This window comes from Oncorhynchus nerka, linkage group LG8, assembly GCF_034236695.1.
Source record: "Oncorhynchus nerka isolate Pitt River linkage group LG8, Oner_Uvic_2.0, whole genome shotgun sequence".
NCBI lineage: Eukaryota > Metazoa > Chordata > Actinopteri > Salmoniformes > Salmonidae > Oncorhynchus > Oncorhynchus nerka.
Genome location: NC_088403.1, coordinates 29656558 through 29674706, shown reverse-complemented (window position 1 = coordinate 29674706; position 18149 = coordinate 29656558). Strand labels below are relative to the sequence as shown.

General features: G+C 47.2%; 1 protein-coding gene across 1 annotated transcript in view; it reads right to left on the bottom strand.

Moving 5' to 3' along the window:
- Positions 1 to 18149, bottom strand: part of camk1da (calcium/calmodulin-dependent protein kinase 1Da) — a 96272-nt gene that overhangs the window by 35385 nt on the left and 42738 nt on the right. The window contains exons 2-3 of the mRNA XM_029665974.2: positions 13731 to 13862; positions 10532 to 10606 (exon numbers count right to left, since the gene is read on the bottom strand). Coding sequence (XP_029521834.2) covers positions 10532 to 10606; positions 13731 to 13862 — 207 coding nt within the window. The remainder of the gene's footprint in view (positions 1 to 10531; positions 10607 to 13730; positions 13863 to 18149) is intronic.

Here is an 18149-nt window from a genome sequence, read left to right as displayed (position 1 = left end):
TGTAGTGATTCCTACAGTAAGGTAGTGGTGTGAAGGTGTTGCTGACCCTGCTGTAGTGGTTCCTTCAGTAAGGTAGTGGTGTGAAGGTGTTGTTGACCCTGCTGTAGTGGTTCCTACAGTAAGGTAGTGGTGTTGCTGACCCTGCTGTAGTGGTTCCTACAGTAAGGTAGTGGTGTGAAGGTGTTGCTGACCCTGCTGTAGTGGTTCCTACAGTAAGGTAGTGGTGTGAAGGTGTTGCTGACCCTGCTGTAGTGGTTCCTACAGTAAGGTAGTGGTGTGAAGGTGTTGCTGACCCTGCTGTAGTGGTTCCTACAGTAAGGTAGTGAAGTGAAGGTGTTGCTGACCCTGCTGTAGTGGTTCCTACAGTAAGGTAGTGATGTGAAGGTGTTGCTGACCCTGCTGTAGTGGTTCCTACAGTAAGGTAGTGATGTGAAGGTGTTGTTGACCCTGCTGTAGTGGTTCCTACAGTAAGGTAGTGGTGTTGCTGACCCTGCTGTAGTGATTCCTACAGTAAGGTAGTGGTGTGAAGGTGTTGCTGACCCTGCTGTAGTGGTTCCTTCAGTAAGGTAGTGGTGTGAAGGTGTTTGCTGACCCTGCTGTAGTGGTTCCTACAGTAAGGTAGTGGTGTTGCTGACCCTGCTGTAGTGGTTCCTACAGTAAGGTAGTGGTGTGAAGGTGTTGCTGACCCTGCTGTAGTGGTTCCTTCAGTAAGGTAGTGGTGTGAAGGTGTTGCTGACCCTGCTGTAGTGGTTCCTACAGTAAGGTAGTGGTGTGAAGGTGTTGCTGCTGTACCTGCTGTAGTGAAGGGTTTCTGACCCTGCTGTAGTGGTTCCTAAGGTAGTGGTGTGAAGGTGTTTCTGACCCTGCTGTAGTGGTTCCTACAGTAAGGTAGTGGTGTGAAGGTGTTTCTGACCCCTGGCAGTAAGGTAGTGAAGGTGTTTGAACCCTGCTGTAGTGGTTCCTACAGTAAGGTAGTGGTGTGAAGGTGTTGCTGACCCTGCTGTAGTGGTTCCTACAGTAAGGTAGTGGTGTGAAGGTGTTGCTGACCCTGCTGTAGTGGTTCCTACAGTAAGGTAGTGGTGTGACCCTGCTGTAGTGGTGTAGTGGTGTGAAGGTGTTGCTGACCCTGCTGTAGTGGTTCCTACAGTAAGGTAGTGGTGTGAAGGTGTTGCTGACCCTGCTGTAGTGGTTCCTACAGTAAGGTAGTGGTGTGAAGGTGTTGCTGACCCTGCTGTAGTGGTTCCTACAGTAAGGTAGTGGTGTGAAGGTGTTGCTGACCCTGCTGTAGTGGTTCCTACAGTAAGGTAGTGGTGTGAAGGTGTTGCTGACCCTGCTGTAGTGGTTCCTACAGTAAGGTAGTGGTGTGAAGGTGTTGCTGACCCTGCTGTAGTGGTTCCTACAGTAAGGTAAGGTAGTGGTGTGAGTGGTGTGTTGCTGTAGTGGTTCCCTGCTGTAGTGGTTCCTGTAGTGGTTCCTACAGTAAGGTAGTGGTGTGAAGGTGTTGCTGACCCTGCTGTAGTGGTTCCTACAGTAAGGTAGTGGTGTGAAGGTGTTGCTGACCCTGCTGTAGTGGTTCCTACAGTAAGGTAGTGGTGTGAAGGTGTTGCTGACCCTGCTGTAGTGGTTCCTTCAGTAAGGTAGTGGTGTGAAGGTGTTTGCTGACCCTGCTGTAGTGGTTCCTACAGTAAGGTAGTGGTGTTGCTGACCCTGCTGTAGTGGTTCCTACAGTAAGGTAGTGGTGTGAAGGTGTTGCTGACCCTGCTGTAGTGGTTCCTTCAGTAAGGTAGTGGTGTGAAGGTGTTGCTGACCCTGCTGTAGTGGTTCCTACAGTAAGGTAGTGGTGTGAAGGTGTTGCTGAACCTGCTGTAGTGGTTCCTACAGTAAGGTAGTGGTGTGAAGGTGTTTCTGACCCTGCTGTAGTGGTTCCTACAGTAAGGTAGTGGTGTGAAGGTGTTTCTGACCCTGCTGTAGTGGTTCCTACAGTAAGGTAGTGGTGTGAAGGTGTTTCTGACCCTGCTGTAGTGGTTCCTACAGTAAGGTAGTGGTGTGAAGGTGTTGCTGAACCCTGCTGTAGTGGTTCCTACAGTAAGGTAGTGGTGTTGCTGACCCTGCTGTAGTGGTTCCTACAGTAAGGTAGTGGTGTGAAGGTGTTGCTGACCCTGCTGTAGTGGTTCCTACAGTAAGGTAGTGGTGTGAAGGTGTTGCTGACCCTGCTGTAGTGGTTCCTACAGTAAGGTAGTGGTGTGAAGGTGTTGCTGACCCTGCTGTAGTGGTTCCTACAGTAAGGTAGTGATGTGAAGGTGTTGCTGACCCTGCTGTAGTGGTTCCTACAGTAAGGTAGTGGTGTGAAGATGTTGCTGACCCTGCTGTAGTGGTTCCTACAGTAAGGTAGTGGTGTGAAGGTGTTGCTGACCCTGCTGTAGTGGTTCCTACAGTAAGGTAGTGGGGTTGCTGACCCTGCTGTAGTGGTTCCTACAGTAAGGTAGTGATGTGAAGGTGTTGCTGACCCTGCTGTAGTGGTTCCCACAGTAAGGTAGTGGTGTTGCTGACCCTGCTGTAGTGGTTCCTACAGTAAGGTAGTGGTGTTGCTGACCCTGCTGTAGTGGTTCCTACAGTAAGGTAGTGGTGTGAAGGTGTTGCTGACCCTGCTGTAGTGGTTCCTACAGTAAGGTAGTGGTGTGAAGGTGTTGCTGACCCTGCTGTAGTGGTTTCTACAGTAAGGTAGTGGTGTTGCTGACCCTGCTGTAGTGGTTCCTACAGTAAGGTAGTGGTGTTGCTGACCCTGCTGTAGTGGTTCCTACAGTAAGGTAGTGGTGTGAAGGTGTTGCTGACCCTGCTGTAGTGGTTCCATTCATCATTAAATGACCCTGCTGTAGTGGTTCCTACAGTAGGGTAGTGGTTGAAGGTGTTGCTGACCCTGCTGTAGTGGTTCCTTAAGGTAGTTGAAGGTGTTTTGACCCTGCCCTACAGTAAGGTAGTGGTGTGAAGGTGTTGCTGACCCTGCTGTAGTGGTTCCTTCAGTAAGGTAGTGATGTGAAGGTGTTTTAACAGTAACATTCACAAGCCTGTGGCTGAGCCTTCTGCTTCTGTAGAACAGAACGGTTTGGTTTGTTTAACTCACATGGTTTCAGTGTTGTTGGGGAGAAAAGAAAAAAAACACAGCCGTGTTCATATTTTCTGTAAAACACTACGCACTTTTATAACCCTTTCCATTCATCATTAAATAGCCACTGACTGAGTCGAAAAGATTCAAGCTTTGCTCTACTCCAGATACGTTTTAGATTTGTTTTTCCCCCTCTCTGTCTTCTGCCTGCTTTCTTTCTCTGTCTCCCCCTTCAAATCCCCTCCTCTTGTTCTTGGCTTCAATTGCTCCGTTCTGGCTTTCGCTCAACTATCTATCTATCTCTCCCTCTGTCTCTCTCTCTCTCTCTCTGTCTCTCTCTCTCTCTCTACAACTGTCTCTCTCTCTCTCTCTACAACTCTCTCTCTCTCTCTACAACTGTCTCTCTCTCTCTCTCTACAACTGTCTCTCTCTCTCTCTCTACAACTGTCTCTCTCTCTCTCTCTACAACTGTCTCTCTCTCGCTCTCTCTACAACTGTCTCTCTCTCGCTCTCTCTACAACTGTCTCTCTCTCGCTCTCTCTACAACTGTCTCTCTCTCGCTCTCTACAACTGTCTCTCTCTCTCTCTACAACTGTCTCTCTCTCTCTCTACAACTGTCTCTCTCTCTCTCTCTACAATTGTCTCTCTCTCTCTCTCTACAATTGTCTCTCTCTCGCTCTCTCTCTCTCTACAACTGTCTCTCTCTCTCTCTCTCTCTCTCTACAACTGTCTGTCTCTCTCTCTCTCTCTCTACAACTGTCTGTCTCTCTCTCTACAACTGTCTGTCTCTCTCTCTACAACTGTCTGTCTCTCTCTCTACAACTGTCTGCCTCTCTCTCTACAACTGTCTGTCTGTCTCTCTCTCTCTCTCTGTCTCTACAACTGTCTCTCTCTCTCTACAACTGTCTCTCAATTTCAATTCAATTCAATTCAAGGGCTTTATTGGCATGGGAAACATGTGTTAACATTGCCAAAGCAAGTAAGGTAGACAACATACAAAGTGAATATATAATATTATATCTCTCTCTCCCTCTCTACAACTCTCTCTCTCTCTACAACTGTCTCTCTCTCGCTCTCTCTCTACAACTGTCTCTCTCTCGCTCTCTCTCTCTCTCTACAACTGTCTCTCTCTCGCTACAACTGTCTCTCTCTCTCAAATTCAAATTCAAGCTGCTTTATTGGCATGAAAAACATTGTGTCAATATTGCCAAAGCAACAATGTATACAATATACATTGTAACAAAATTATAAATGATCGCAAATAATAATATAAAATGGTAGTAAATAATAATACCAAATTAAATACAGAAATAATAACAATAAAATGGTAACAGTCAATAGTAGAAATGTAATAAATATAAAATCAAATTATGGAAAATGAAACTATAACTAACTTATAACTAAATAACGGTCATCTTCTTCTTTATATCAGTACTACAACTACAATCATCATTACTACGACTACTACTACCATCACTAAACTGTTATCACTACCATTACCACCCATATTTGGAATGATAAACATGAATAATTATAGTCATAACAATAATAGTAATAATAAGTAAGTTACTGTTTACTATGCAGATGTTATTATTCAGTGTCCCTCAGGCTATGGCAGGAAAATACATATTTGGCTGCAAGAGGAGCCATTGCTCCTTCGCCCATGAGTATTCTTAGTTTTTCCTCTGGGTTCAATTTGTAAAAATTTGAAATATATGTAGTCATTTCTGTGAATAATGAATCTCTTTGTGAGGAATATTTATATATATATATTCATCTCTGTCTCTACCTCCCCTGTCATGCAGTGACCACACACACGCTCCTCTTTGGGTAGCCATGTCTTTTTATCTCTCTCTACAACTGTCTCTCTCTCTCTCTACAACTGTCTCTCTCTCTCTCTCTACAACTGTCTCTCTCTCTCTCTCTACAACTGTCTCTCTCTCTCTCTCTCTACAACTGTCTCTCTCTCCCTCTCTCTCTCTACAACTGTCTCTCTCTCTCTCCCTCTACAACTGTCTCTCTCTCTCTCCCTCTACAACTGTCTCTCTCTCTCTCCCTCTACAACTGTCTCTCTCTCTCTCCCTCTACAACTGTCTCTCTCTCTCCCTCTACAACTGTCTCTCTCTCTCCCTCTACAACTGTCTCTCTCTCTCTCTCTACAACTGTCTCTCTCTCTCTCTCTACAACTGTCTCTCTCTCTCTCTCTACAACTGTCTCTCTCTCTCTCCCTCTCTCTCTCTACAACTGTCTCTCTCTCTCTACAACTGTCTCTCTCTCTCAAACTTCAAATTCAAGCTGCTTTATTGGCTGAAAAACATTGTGTCAATATTGCTCAAAGCAACAATGTATACAATATACATTGTAACAAAATTATAAATGATCGCTCTCTCTCTCTCTCAAATAATAATATAAAATGGTAGTAAATAACTAATACAAATTAAATACAGAAATAATAACAATAAACTGGTAACTCTCAATAGCTCTAGACAACTGTAATAAATATAAAATCACAACTTCTGGAAAATGAAACTGTAACTCTCTTATAACTACAACTGTCTCTCATCTTCTACAACTTTATATCTCTACTACAACTGTACAATCATCATTCTCTACAACTGTCTCTACTACCATCACTAAACTGTTATCACTACCATTACCACAACCATATTTGGAATGATAAACATGAATAATTATAGTCATCTCAACAATAGTAATAATAACAAGTTCTCTGTTTACAACTGTCTCTCTCTCTCAGATGTTATTATTCAGTGTCCCTCTACAACTGGCTATGGCAGGACAACTACTCTCTTTCTGCAACTGACAACTGTCTCTCTCTCTCTCTACAACTGTCTCTCTCTCTCTACAACTGTCTTCTCTCTCTCTCTACAACTGTCTCTCTCTCTCTCTACAACTCAGCCATTCTCTACAACTTTCCTCTGGGTTCAATTTCTCTGGAATACAACTGTAGTCATTTCTCTGAATACTGAATCTCTTTGTGACAACTATTTATATATATATATTCATCTACAACTGTCTCTACTCTCCAACTGTCATGCAGTGTCTCCTCTCACACTGTCTCTCCTCTTTGGGTAGCTACAACTGTCTTCTCTCTCGCTCTCTACAACTGTCTCTCTCTCTCTCTCTCTCTACAACTGTCTCTCTCTCTACAACTCTCTCTCTCTACAACTGTCTCTCTCTCTCTCTACAACTCTCTCTCTCTACAACTGTCTCTCTCTCTCTCTACAACTGTCTCTCTCTCTCTACAACTGTCTCTCTCTACAACTGTCTCTCTCTCTACAACTCTCTCTCTCTCTCTACAACTGTCTCTCTCTCTCTACAACTGTCTCTCTCTCTCTCTCTACAACTGTCTCTCTCTCTCTACAACTGTCTCTCTCTCTCTCCTCTCTCTCTACAACTGTCTCTCTCTCTGTCTCTCTCTCTCTCCTCTCTACAACTGTCTCTCTCTCTCTCTACAACTGTCTCTCTCTCTCTACAACTCCCTCTACAACTCTCTCTCTCTCTCTCTCTACAACTGTCTCTCTCTCTCTCTACAACTGTCTCTCTCTCTCTCTACAACTGTCTCTCTCTCTCTCTACAACTGTCTCTCTCTCTCTCTACAACTGTCTCTCTCTCTCTCTACAACTGTCTCTCTCTCTCTCTACAACTGTCTCTCTCTCTCTCTACAACTGTCTCTCTCTCTCTCTACAACTGTCTCTCTCTCTCTCTCTCTCTACAACTGTCTCTCTCTCTCTACAACTGTCTGTCTCTCTCTCTCTACAACTGTCTCTCTCTCTCTCTCTCTCTACAACTGTCTCTCTCTCTCTACAACTGTCTCTCTCTCTCTCTACAACTGTCTCTCTCTCTCTCTACAACTGTCTCTCTCTCTCTCTCTCTACAACTGTCTCTCTCTCTCTCTCTCTACAACTGTCTCTCTCTCTCTCTCTCTACAACTGTCTCTCTCTCTCTACAACTGTCTCTCTCTCTCTCTACAACTGTCTCTCTCTCTCTCTACAACTGTCTCTCTCTCTCTACAACTGTCTCTCTCTCTCTCGCTCTCTACAACTGTCTCTCTCTCTCTACAACTGTCTCTCTCTCTCTACAACTGTCTCTCTCTCTCTACAACTGTCTCTCTCTCTCTACAACTGTCTCTCTCTCTCTACAACTGTCTCTCTCTCTCTACAACTGTCTCTCTCTCTCTACAACTGTCTCTCTCTCTCTCTACAACTGTCTCTCTCTCTCTCTACAACTGTCTCTCTCTCTCTCTACAACTGTCTGTCTCTCTCTCTCTCTCTACAACTGTCTCTCTCTCTCTACAACTGTCTCTCTCTCTCTACAACTGTCCTCTCTCTCTCTACAACTGTCCCTCTCTCTCTCTACAACTGTCTCTCTCTCTCTCTACAACTGTCTCTCTCTCTACAACTGTCTCTCTCTCTCTCTACAACTGTCTCTCTTTCTCTACAACCGTATCTCTCTTTCTCTACAACCTCTCTACAACTGTCTCTCTCTCTCTCTCTCTCTCTCTCTACAACTGTCTCTCTCTCTCTCTACAACTGTCTCTCTCTCTCTCTACAAATTCAAATTCAAGCTGCTTTATTGGCATGAAAAACATTGTGTCAATATTGCCAAAGCAACAATGTATACAATATACATTGTAACAAAATTATAAATGATAGCAAATAATAATATAAAATGGTAGTAAATAATAATACAAAATTAAATACAAAAATAATAACAATAAAATGGTAACAGTCAATAGTAGAAATGTAATAAATATAATTATGGAAAATGAAACTATAACTAACTTATAACTAAATAACGGTCATCTTCTTCTTTATATCAATACTACAACTACAATCATCATTACTACGACTACTACTACCATCACTAAACTGTTATCACTACCATTACCACCCATATTTGGAATGATAAACATTAATAATTATAGTCATAATAATCTCTCTCTCTCTCTCTCTACAACTGTCTCTCTCTCTCTCTACAACTGTCTCTCTCTCTCTACAACTGTCTCTCTCTCTCTACAACTGTCTCTCTCTCTCTACAACTGTCTCTCTCTCTCTACAACTGTCTCTCTCTCTACAACTGTCTCTCTCTCTACAACTGTCTCTCTCTCTCTACAACTGTCTCTCTCTCTCTCTACAACTGTCTCTCTCTCTCTCTACAACTGTCTCTCTCTCTCTCTACAACTGTCTCTCTCTCTCTCTACAACTGTCTCTCTCTCTCTCTCATATCACACTTCCATCTGCCTGGCATACCGTTCCCTCTCTTCTCCCTCTCATATCACACTTCCATCTGCCTGGCATACCGCTCCCTCTCTTCTCCCTCTCATATCACACTTCCATCTGCCTGGCATACCGTTCCCTCTCTTCTCCCTCTCATATCACACTTCCATCTGCCTGGCATACCGCTCCCTCTCTTCTCCCTCTCATATCACACTTCCATCTGCCTGGCATACCGCTCCCTCTCTTCTTCCTCTCATATCACACTTCCATCTGCCTGACATACCGCTCCCTCTCTTCTCCCTCTTATCACACTTCCATCTGCCTGGCATACCGCTCCCTCTCTTCTTCCTCTCATATCACACTTCCATCATCTGACCTGCTCCCTCTCCGCTCCCTCTCATATCACACTTCCATCTGCCTGACGCTCCCCTCTTCTCCCTCTCATATCACACTTCCATCTGCCTGGCATACCGTTCCCTCTCTTCTCCCTCTCATATCACACTTCCATCTGCCTGACATACCGCTCCCTCTCTTCTCCCTCTCATATCACACTTCCATCTGCCTGGCATACCGCTCCCTCTTCTCCCTTCATATCCCTCCATCATACCGCTCCCTCTCTTATCACACTTCCATCTGCCTGACATACCGCTCCCTCTCTTCTACCTCTCATATCACACTTCCATCTGCCTGACATACCGCTCCCTCTCTTCTCCCTCTCATATCACACTTCCATCTGCCTGGCATACCGCTCCCTCTCATATCACACTTCCATCTGCCTGACATACCGCTCCCTCTCATATCACACTGGCATACCGTTCCCTCTCTTCTCCCTCTCATATCGTCCTGGCATACCGTTCCCTCTCCATCCATCTCACCCTCACTTATTTGAGCAGGATTGGATGTATCAGCCATGTGGTGATGACATGGTTGTAGATCGCTGGAGACAGCAGCTCTTCATCCAACCAGAGATGGAAGCACCACACCAGACCCAACTAACTAATCTCAGCTAGATCAGACATAGCATGTCAAACTCTGACGCTGTTAAATCAAACCCGATCTGTCAAACTCCCGAGTGCAGGTATATCAGACCTGATGTGTTAAACTCAGCGCAAAGTTAAATCCAACTCAGAGCACAGGTACTGTATATCAGACCACACCTGTCAACCTCTGAGGATGATTCCTATCCAGGCTGTATCACATCTGGCCGTGATTGGGAGTCCCATAGGGCGGCGCACAATTGGCCCAGCGTCATCCAGGTTTGGCCGGGGAAGGCCGTAATTGTAAATAAGAATTTGTTCTTAACTGACTTGCCTAGTTAAATAAATCAATCAAATAAATACTTGGAGGTGATGCTTGATACATGGACTCAGATGTGTACGTGCTGAGATTCCTACCTGCTGAGGTGTTATTCCTGCTTCTACCAAGTTAAGTGTCATAAGTGGAGTGAGGTGACCTTTATCAGAGCCTGAAATGAGAAGGTGCCTTGCTGCAGGTGAGGGGAGAGGTAAGGGGAAAAGGTGAGAGGTGAGGGAGGAAAGATGAAGTGTGAGGGGGGAGAAGAACAGGGGTGAGAAGGAAGAAAGGAGAAGAGAGAGACAAGCGAAGGGTGAGAGAGGCAGAAGATTGGAAGAAGAGTGAAGTGAAAGACGGTGGCCGGTGTTCTCCTCTGTTCTCAATTCGACAGCCTGTTAGCACTGAAATTAATAACATTGTGTGGCGTGACTCAGCAATAACCTAAATTAAATGATCAAAGTTAAGAACTGCTCTACTTTCCTGCACACACACACACACACACACACACACTTACATAACTGACAACACACTTTAATCCATAACTCCAGCTGATTAATGTGGCCAGGAGTGCAGTGGCACGTTAGCCTTGCTGTAACGTTAGAGTAATGTTACGTAAACGTTATCTGAGTGCTACGAGCCAGGTCCCATTCCCTCTCCTGTAGACAGTCTTAATGGAAGTCTAATTAGAGTAATGAGGGCTTATAAAGTGTGTGTATGTGTGTAAAGCTAAAACAGTCCCCCCCTGCCCCATTCCTGGGTGCTGAGTGAGACCGAGACAGTCAGAGAGACAGAGCGAGAGAGGGGGACACAGAGCGAGAGAGGGGGACACAGAGCGAGAGAGGGGGACACAGAGCGAGAGAGGGAGAGAGCGAGGGAGAGAGCGAGAGAGAGAACTTACAGCTGCATGATCAGGTAGAGGTGGTTGGAACTCTCATAGATGTCCTCCAAAGCCACTATGTTCTCATGCTTGATTCTGGAGGGACAGAAAACACAGACAACGTTAGTCTATTAGTCATGTATAACTATAACCCTTCAAACAGATGATCCGATCCCAGACTGTCTACACCACCTTTACCTCAGCTCTAGAGTCATCTCAAACACCTAAACACTAAACCTGAACATAAAACATAAGCCCAAGCCTTATCCTAACCCTTTCCCTCCTTTCTGTCTCTATTGATACAGTCAACACCATACTCAGGCCTTGCCATAGTAAAAGTGTATAGTGTACACATGGGACATGCTTGTGCTGCTGGTCTGTGTGCTGCTGGTCTGTGTGCTTGTGCTGCTGTGGTGGTGGTCTGTGTGCGTGTGCTGCAGTGGTGGTACTCTGTGTGCTTGTGCTGCTGTGGTGGTGGTCTATGTGCGTGTGCTGCAGTGGTGGTGGTCTGTGTGCTTGTGCTGCCGGTCTGTGTGGGTGTGCTGCAGTGGTGGTGGTCTGTGTGGGTGTCTTCGATGTCTCGTGACCCATTTGCCGATGATGTTATCACAAGGGGGGAATAATACTGTACACACACACACACACAGGAAGCGTGAGCAGGTGGGGAGTTCAGTACATGCATTAGGAGTGTGTGATCTCTGAGCTCGTAGCGAGCGGTGGAGCGTAGAGATATGAGTCATAAACAGTCTGAGGAGAGATGGCTGAGATGAGAACACCAGGGAGAATGGTGTGTGTTTAAACTCTCCCTGGGATCATGGAAGGGTAAAGCAGATGGGAACCTCAGAGTAGAGACAGAGGATTCCTGATCTGCAGTCATTACATGACAAATCCTTCCACAGTTAATGCCTTATTATTTGGCAACTGATTCTCTGTCTCTTAGAGAAGGCCGTGTGTGTGTGTGTGAGAGAATCCCTGTCGAGCTGCAGGATCCAAATAAACTAGTAGGCGACAGAGTGGGCAGAGACTGTGGCACGACACTATATCCTAACTTCACAGAGCAAGAGAGGGAGAAAGAGAGCCTGATCATTTCTTTGTGAATGTGTGTGTGCGCCAGTTCTCGATTTTTGACACGCGTGTGTTTCTGAATGTGTGTTCACACTTGACCACTTGAAGTGTATACATATATACTACATATTCAAAAGTATGTGGACGCCTGCTAGTCAAACATTTCATTCCAAAATCATGGGCATTAATATCTAGTTGGTCCTCCCTTTGCTGCTATAACATCCTCCACTCTTCTGGGAAGCCTTTCCACGCGATGTTGTAATATTGCTTCCATTCAGCCACAAGAGCATTAGTGAGGTCGGGCACTGATGTTGGGCGATTAGGCCTGGCTAATAGTCGTGTTCCAAATCATCCCAAATGTGTTCGATGGGGTTGAGGTCAGGGTGCTGTGCAAGCCATTCAAGTTCTTCCACATGGATCTCGACAAACCATTTCTGTATGGACCTCTTTGTGCACGGGGAAATTGTCATGCTGAAACAGGAAAGGGCCTTCCCCAAACCGTTGCCACAAAGTTGGAAGCACAGAATCGTCTAGAATGTCATTGTATGCTGTAGCGTTAAGATTTCCCTTCACTGGAACTAAACATGAAAAACAGCCCCAGACCATTATTCCTCCACCACCAAACGTTACAGTTGGCACTATGCATTGGGGCAGGTGGCGTTCTCCTGGCAATCCACCAATCCCCAGATTAGTCCATCGGACTGCCAGATGGCGAAGCGTGATTCATCACTCCAGAGAACGTCTTTCCACTGCTCCAGTGTCCAATGGTGGCGAGCTTTACACCACTCCAGCCGACGGTTGGCATTGCAAATGGTAACGTTAGGCTTGTGTGCGTCTGCTCGGCCAAGGAAACTCATTTTATGAAGCTCCCAACAAACAGTTATTGTGCTGACGTTGCTTCCAGAGCGAGTTTGGAACTCTGTAGTGAGTGTTGCAACCAAGGACAGATGATTTTTACGCACTACACACGCTTCAGCCCTTGTCGGTCCCGTGTGTGGCCTACCACTTCGCAGCTGAGACGTTGTTGCTCCTAGACGCTTCCACTTCACAATAACAGCAATTTGACAAACTGACTTGTTGGAAAGGTGGCATCCTATGACGGTGCCACGTTGAACGTCACTGAGCTCTTTAGTAAGGCCATTCTACTGCCAATGTTTGTCTATGGAGATTGCATGGCTGTGTGCTCGATTTTATACACCTGTCAGCAACGGGTGTGGCTGAAATAGCCGAATACAGTAATTTGAAGGCCATCCACATACTTTGTATATATAAAGTACATGTGAATGACACTATTAAGATATGAAGCACTGACCTTGAGGAGGTGTGTCTTGTGACCTCCGGCCATATTAGCCTGTCAATCAGCTGGTTGCCAGGAGATGCTGGGAGTGGCAGAAAGCCGAAGGTCAAACATGGAAGGCGTCAAGAGGCTAGGCCACACACCCCCCCTCCACTGACTGGATCACAGTGACAACACCTATCCCCCATAAATATTGCCAGGGTCAGTGGTGTCTCTCCTGTCCCTAGGGAACACGCATGGTATACTGCAATAATAACACCAACACATACTGTAGCCGCTTTCTTCTGGACATTTGAGTGACTGAGTGAGTGTGCGAGAGAGTGAGTGAGTGAGACCTTGTGGAACTACTGAGCACTGGGCCAGATCCAAGGTGATATCTGACCATACACACACACGCTCACAAGCACAGCCAAGTCCAAGCTGTGGAGAGGGATTACTTTATTATCTAGTGACGTGGAGATGAATGTCTTGGGTTTTATCCCGTAGGTGTGTGGGTGCGTGTGTGTGTGTTCATACAGACCTCTACTCAGCTACCTGACAATATGTATGAATAATAAGTGTAAAATACATGAGTGTTTCTCACTGGGATAAAAGATTAGAATGAACATTCAGTACAGTATCAGCGCTTAGGAGACAAGGTCACTAAGAAAAGAAATAGGAGACAGGACATTTTCTATAGTTGCTACCTACCCTGATCTCCTCTTCTGTCAGTGTGAGACTGTGGATCGTGACCTAAAGATAACAGTGAATGGGGAGTAGTGGGAGGGAAGCGAGCGTGATGGTGACGGGCGGCTGTGTTTTCCGTTCGGTCGCCAGGGTAACAGGTGTTAGGGAGGAGAAGGTAGGTGGGAGACTTACTTGCGGAGCACGGTGATCTCGTTCTCGATGCTGCTCTCTTTCCCCTTCAGGGCCTTCTTGGGGATACACTTCACAGCAAACATCTTCCCCGTAGACCTCTCCTGGGCCAACACCACCTCAGAGAATGCCCCGCTAGGAGAGAGAAATGAGAAAGAGAAAACATTTGATTAATCAATTAGCAATCGTGTAAGACCATTCAACACAAGTGCAGATACTAAACAGACATGAAACAGCAAAACAAGTTAACAAGGTTTCCATGAGAGCGAGAGAGACAGCGAGCGAGAGAGACAGCGAGAGAGACGAGAGAGAGAGACAGCGAGAGAGACAGCGAGAGCGAGAGGGAGACAGCGAGAGAGACAGCGAGAGCGAGAGGGAGAGAGCGAGAGAGACAGCGAGAGAGACAGCGAGAGCGAGAGAGAGACAGAGACAGCGAGAGCGAGAGAGAGACAGCGAGAGCGAGAGAGAGACAGCGAGCGAGAGAGAGACAGCGAGCGAGAGAGAGACAGCGAGCGAGAGAGAGACAGCGAGCGAGAGAGAGACAGCGAGCGAGAGAGACAGCGAGAGCGAGAGAGAGACAGCGAGCGAGAGAGAGACAGCGAGAGAGAGACAGCGAGCGAGAGAGAGACAGCGAGAGAGAGACAGCGCGAGCGAGAGAGAGACAGCGCGAGCGAGAGAGAGACAGCGCGAGCGAGAGAGAGACAGCGCGAGCGAGAGAGAGACAGCGCGAGCGAGAGAGAGACAGCGAGAGCGAGAGAGAGACAGCGAGAGCGAGACAGCGAGAGCGAGACAGCTAGAGCGAGACAGCCAGAGAGAGAAAGAGGTGGCAGAGGGGAGCTAGAGAGGGGGAGAGGGATTTATGAAACAGAGTCATTAATGCATACTCGGCTCCATGAATCTCACTGTTCTCTGTCCAGCTCATCTGAAACCCTCCAAACCACTCACTCACTATATCACCATCACGAACACACTTCACAGCTCCTCAGCTATCACTCTATCGCTCTCTCCCTCACCGTCTCCCCCCTCTCTCTTTAGCTATCACTCCCGCTTGTTGTGCTTTTACTTATTGTTTCATGTTCAATTTGCTCTATAATATGCTTGATCTCCTCCTTATCCTTTGTCCCAGTTCCCTCGGTCTCCCTCCCTCCTCCTCCCGCTCTCCCTTCTCCACAGTTCATGTTTATTCTCACTATGTTCTCTCCTCCATATATCGGTTCCCTTCTTCTCCGTTCCTCTCTTTCTCTCCCTCACCTCGTTTTCCTGCTGCGTTCTCCTTGTTAGCGCATTAGGAAATCAAATTTCATATGTGGTTGCTTTCATTCATAAGCTGATTAATGGTGCATGCTGCTGTGCCAATCAGCAATGAAGGAACGAGGGGAGACAGGGAACACATCCTCCCTCTTCCTCTCTACCCTCTTCCTCTCCACTATTATTCTATTCTTCCGTTCCCCGCCTCTCCTCATCCCGCTCTCGTCTCCCCTGCCTTTGGGACATGGTGCCGGTTATGAATTCATTCATACTTCCTTTCATCGTTCTCGTCATCTCCTCCCTCCTTTTATTACACTCTGCTGATGGGAGTGAAATAAGGCATAAAGCATGACATCATTTTGGAAAGTGTACAATTTCAGTAAAACCTGAGTAATACATTATTTTATTTAACTAGGCAAGTCAGTAAAGAACAAATTCTTATTTACAATGACGGCCTACCGGGGAACACTGCCTTGTTCAGGGGCAGACGACAGGTTTTTACCTTGTCAACTCTGGGATTCGATCTTGCAACCTTCCGGTTACTAGTCCAACGCTCTAACCACTAGGCTACCTGCTGCCCCATTAATATAACCTTAGTAATATTCAACACATCTTATTAGTGTGTGTGTGTGTGTGTGTGTGTGTAGTGCTATAGTCCAGATAGCACTAGAGCCATTTAGAAGCCCCTATTTGCTGATGACTACAAGACATCACCATCTGACACTTCACTGAAAAGCTCTAAAAACACTGATGCAGAGATAAAACAGAAATGCAGGCCTGTCGCTATGCTACATACACACACACACACACACGCGCAACCCCTCTTAACCATGGCGAAGACACCCAGCCTCCACCCATCTCCCTCGGCTACGAGAGCCAGCTGGTCACCCACCCTCACTGGTCTGTTGAAAGCAGCACGCCCATTAGGAAGGCTAGGACTGGGTCTCCATCTCTGTACACTATAGACTACGAATGTGGTTTAGTCTCTGCCCAGAGAGAAGGAAAGAGACTGACCACATACGGTGAAACCAAAACGCCACAATAGACAGGGAAGGAGAGGAGGCAACAGGAGAGAGACATATACAGTAGAAATGGGAGAGAAGAGAGGGAGGCAAGAGTGGGTGAATCCTGTAATTGATAGAGAGAGAGAGAATCCTGTGTGTGGGTTTGAGACAGAAGAGCTGTATGTGTGAATGAGATCCGTAAGAGAAAAGCTGAACGGCGGCGCTACAGTACAACAAAGACAACCTTTAAAGCATTCACACAGAACAGAGAGAGCCACCACAGGGTACATTCAGTACAGTATCAACCCCGTCGATTGGCTGGAAATCAATCTTTTATTTTAGTTTTTGTTGACAGGGAGCAGAGGGATTGTGTAATACAGAATCTCCCCAGCTGTGTTCACACACGAAGTGGCTTTGAGTGTGTGTGTGTATGCATGTGTGGTTATTGGGGGTTGACTAGGTGTTTTGCAGTTCAAGTTTGTCCCTTCTGCTATTGCAGTTGCTGGCAACATTGGGCGATACCATTTCCTTGTGTGCATAAACCTGGGTAATTGTCTCAGCGAGGCTCCAGTGAGTATGATTGCATTGAATGGAAACTACATAGGCAGCCTGCAGCCAGTGTAGAGTGTGTGAGTGTGACAGATATCCATTGTGACAGGTCCTCTTGGTTAACGGGGCCCGATTGAATAATGCTGGCGCAAAGGGATATCTCCTACAGAGACAAAGATGGGCTCTCACATGGGAGAAGCACACACAGACAGACATGCACACAGCTATATGATGTATGTGTGTGAATGTATAAATATTTCCCCAAGGAAGAGCTGTCAAATTAGACACACATCCTGGGTTTCTCCTCTAAAGAGAGAGCCGGTGGCTGAGCGAGAGAGGCTGAGAGAGAGAGAGAGGCTGAGAGCGAGAGAGAGAGAGGCTGAGAGCGAGAGAGAGGCTGAGCGAGAGAGAGAGAGAGGCTGAGCGAGAGGCTGAGCGAGAGAGGCTGAGCGAGCGAGAGAGAGAGAAGTTGGCTGAGCGAGAGAGAGGCTGGCTGAGCGAGAGAGAGGCTGGCTGAGCGAGAGAGAGAGAGAGGCTGAGCGAGAGAGAGAGAGAGAGGCTGAGCGAGAGAGAGAGAGAGAGGCTGAGCGAGAGAGAGAGAGAGGCTGGAGCGAGAGAGAGAGAGAGAGGCTGAGGAGAGAGAGAGAGAGAGAGGCTGAGAGAGAGAGAGGCTGAGCGAGAGAGAGAGCTGAGAGAGAGAGAGAGAGAGAGAGAGGCTGAGCGAGAGCGAGAGGCTGAGCGAGAGAGAGAGAGAGGCTGAGCGAGAGAGAGAGAGAGGCTGAGAGAGAGAGAGAGGCTGAGCGAGAGAGAGAGAGAGAGGCTGAGCGAGAGAGAGAGAGAGGCTGAGCGAGAGAGAGAGAGGCTGAGAGAGAGAGAGAGAGGCTGAGCGAGAGAGAGAGAGAGAGGCTGAGCGAAGAGAGAGAGAGAGGCTGAGCGAGAGAGAGAGAGAGGCTGGAGCGAGAGAGAGAGAGAGGCTGAGCGAGAGAGAGAGAGAGAGGCTGAGCGAGAGAGAGAGAGAGAGGCTGTGCAGAGAGAGAGAGAGAGAGGCTGAGCGAGAGAGAGAGGCTGACAAGCGAGAGAGGCTGAGCGAGAGAGAGGCTGAGCGAGAGAGAGAGCGAGAGAGAGGCTGAGCGAGAAGAGAGAGAGAGAGAGAGGATGAGAGAGAGAGAGAGGATGAGAGAGAGAGAGGCTGAGGCGAGAGAGAGAGCGAGAGAGAGAGGCTGAGAGAGAGAGAGGCTGAGAGAGAGAGAGGCTGAGCGAGAGGCTGAGCGAGAGAGAGAGGCTGAGCGAGAGGCTGAGCGAGAGAGAGAGGCTGAGCGAGAGGCTGAGCGAGAGAGAGAGGCTGAGCGAGAGGCTGAGCGAGAGAGAGAGAGAGGCTGAGCGAGAGAGAGAGAGAGAGGCTGAGCGAGAGAGGCTGAGCGAGAGAGAGAGAGAGAGCTGAAGAGAGAGGCTGAGGCTGAGCGAGAGAGAGGCTGAGAGAGAGAGGCTGAGCGAGAGAGGCTGAGCGAGAGAGAGAGCTGAGCGAGAGAGAGAGATGAGAGAGAGAGGCTGAGCGAGAGAGAGAGATGAGAGAGAGAGAGAGGCTGAGCGAGAGTCTGAGCGAGAGAGAGAGGCTGAGCGA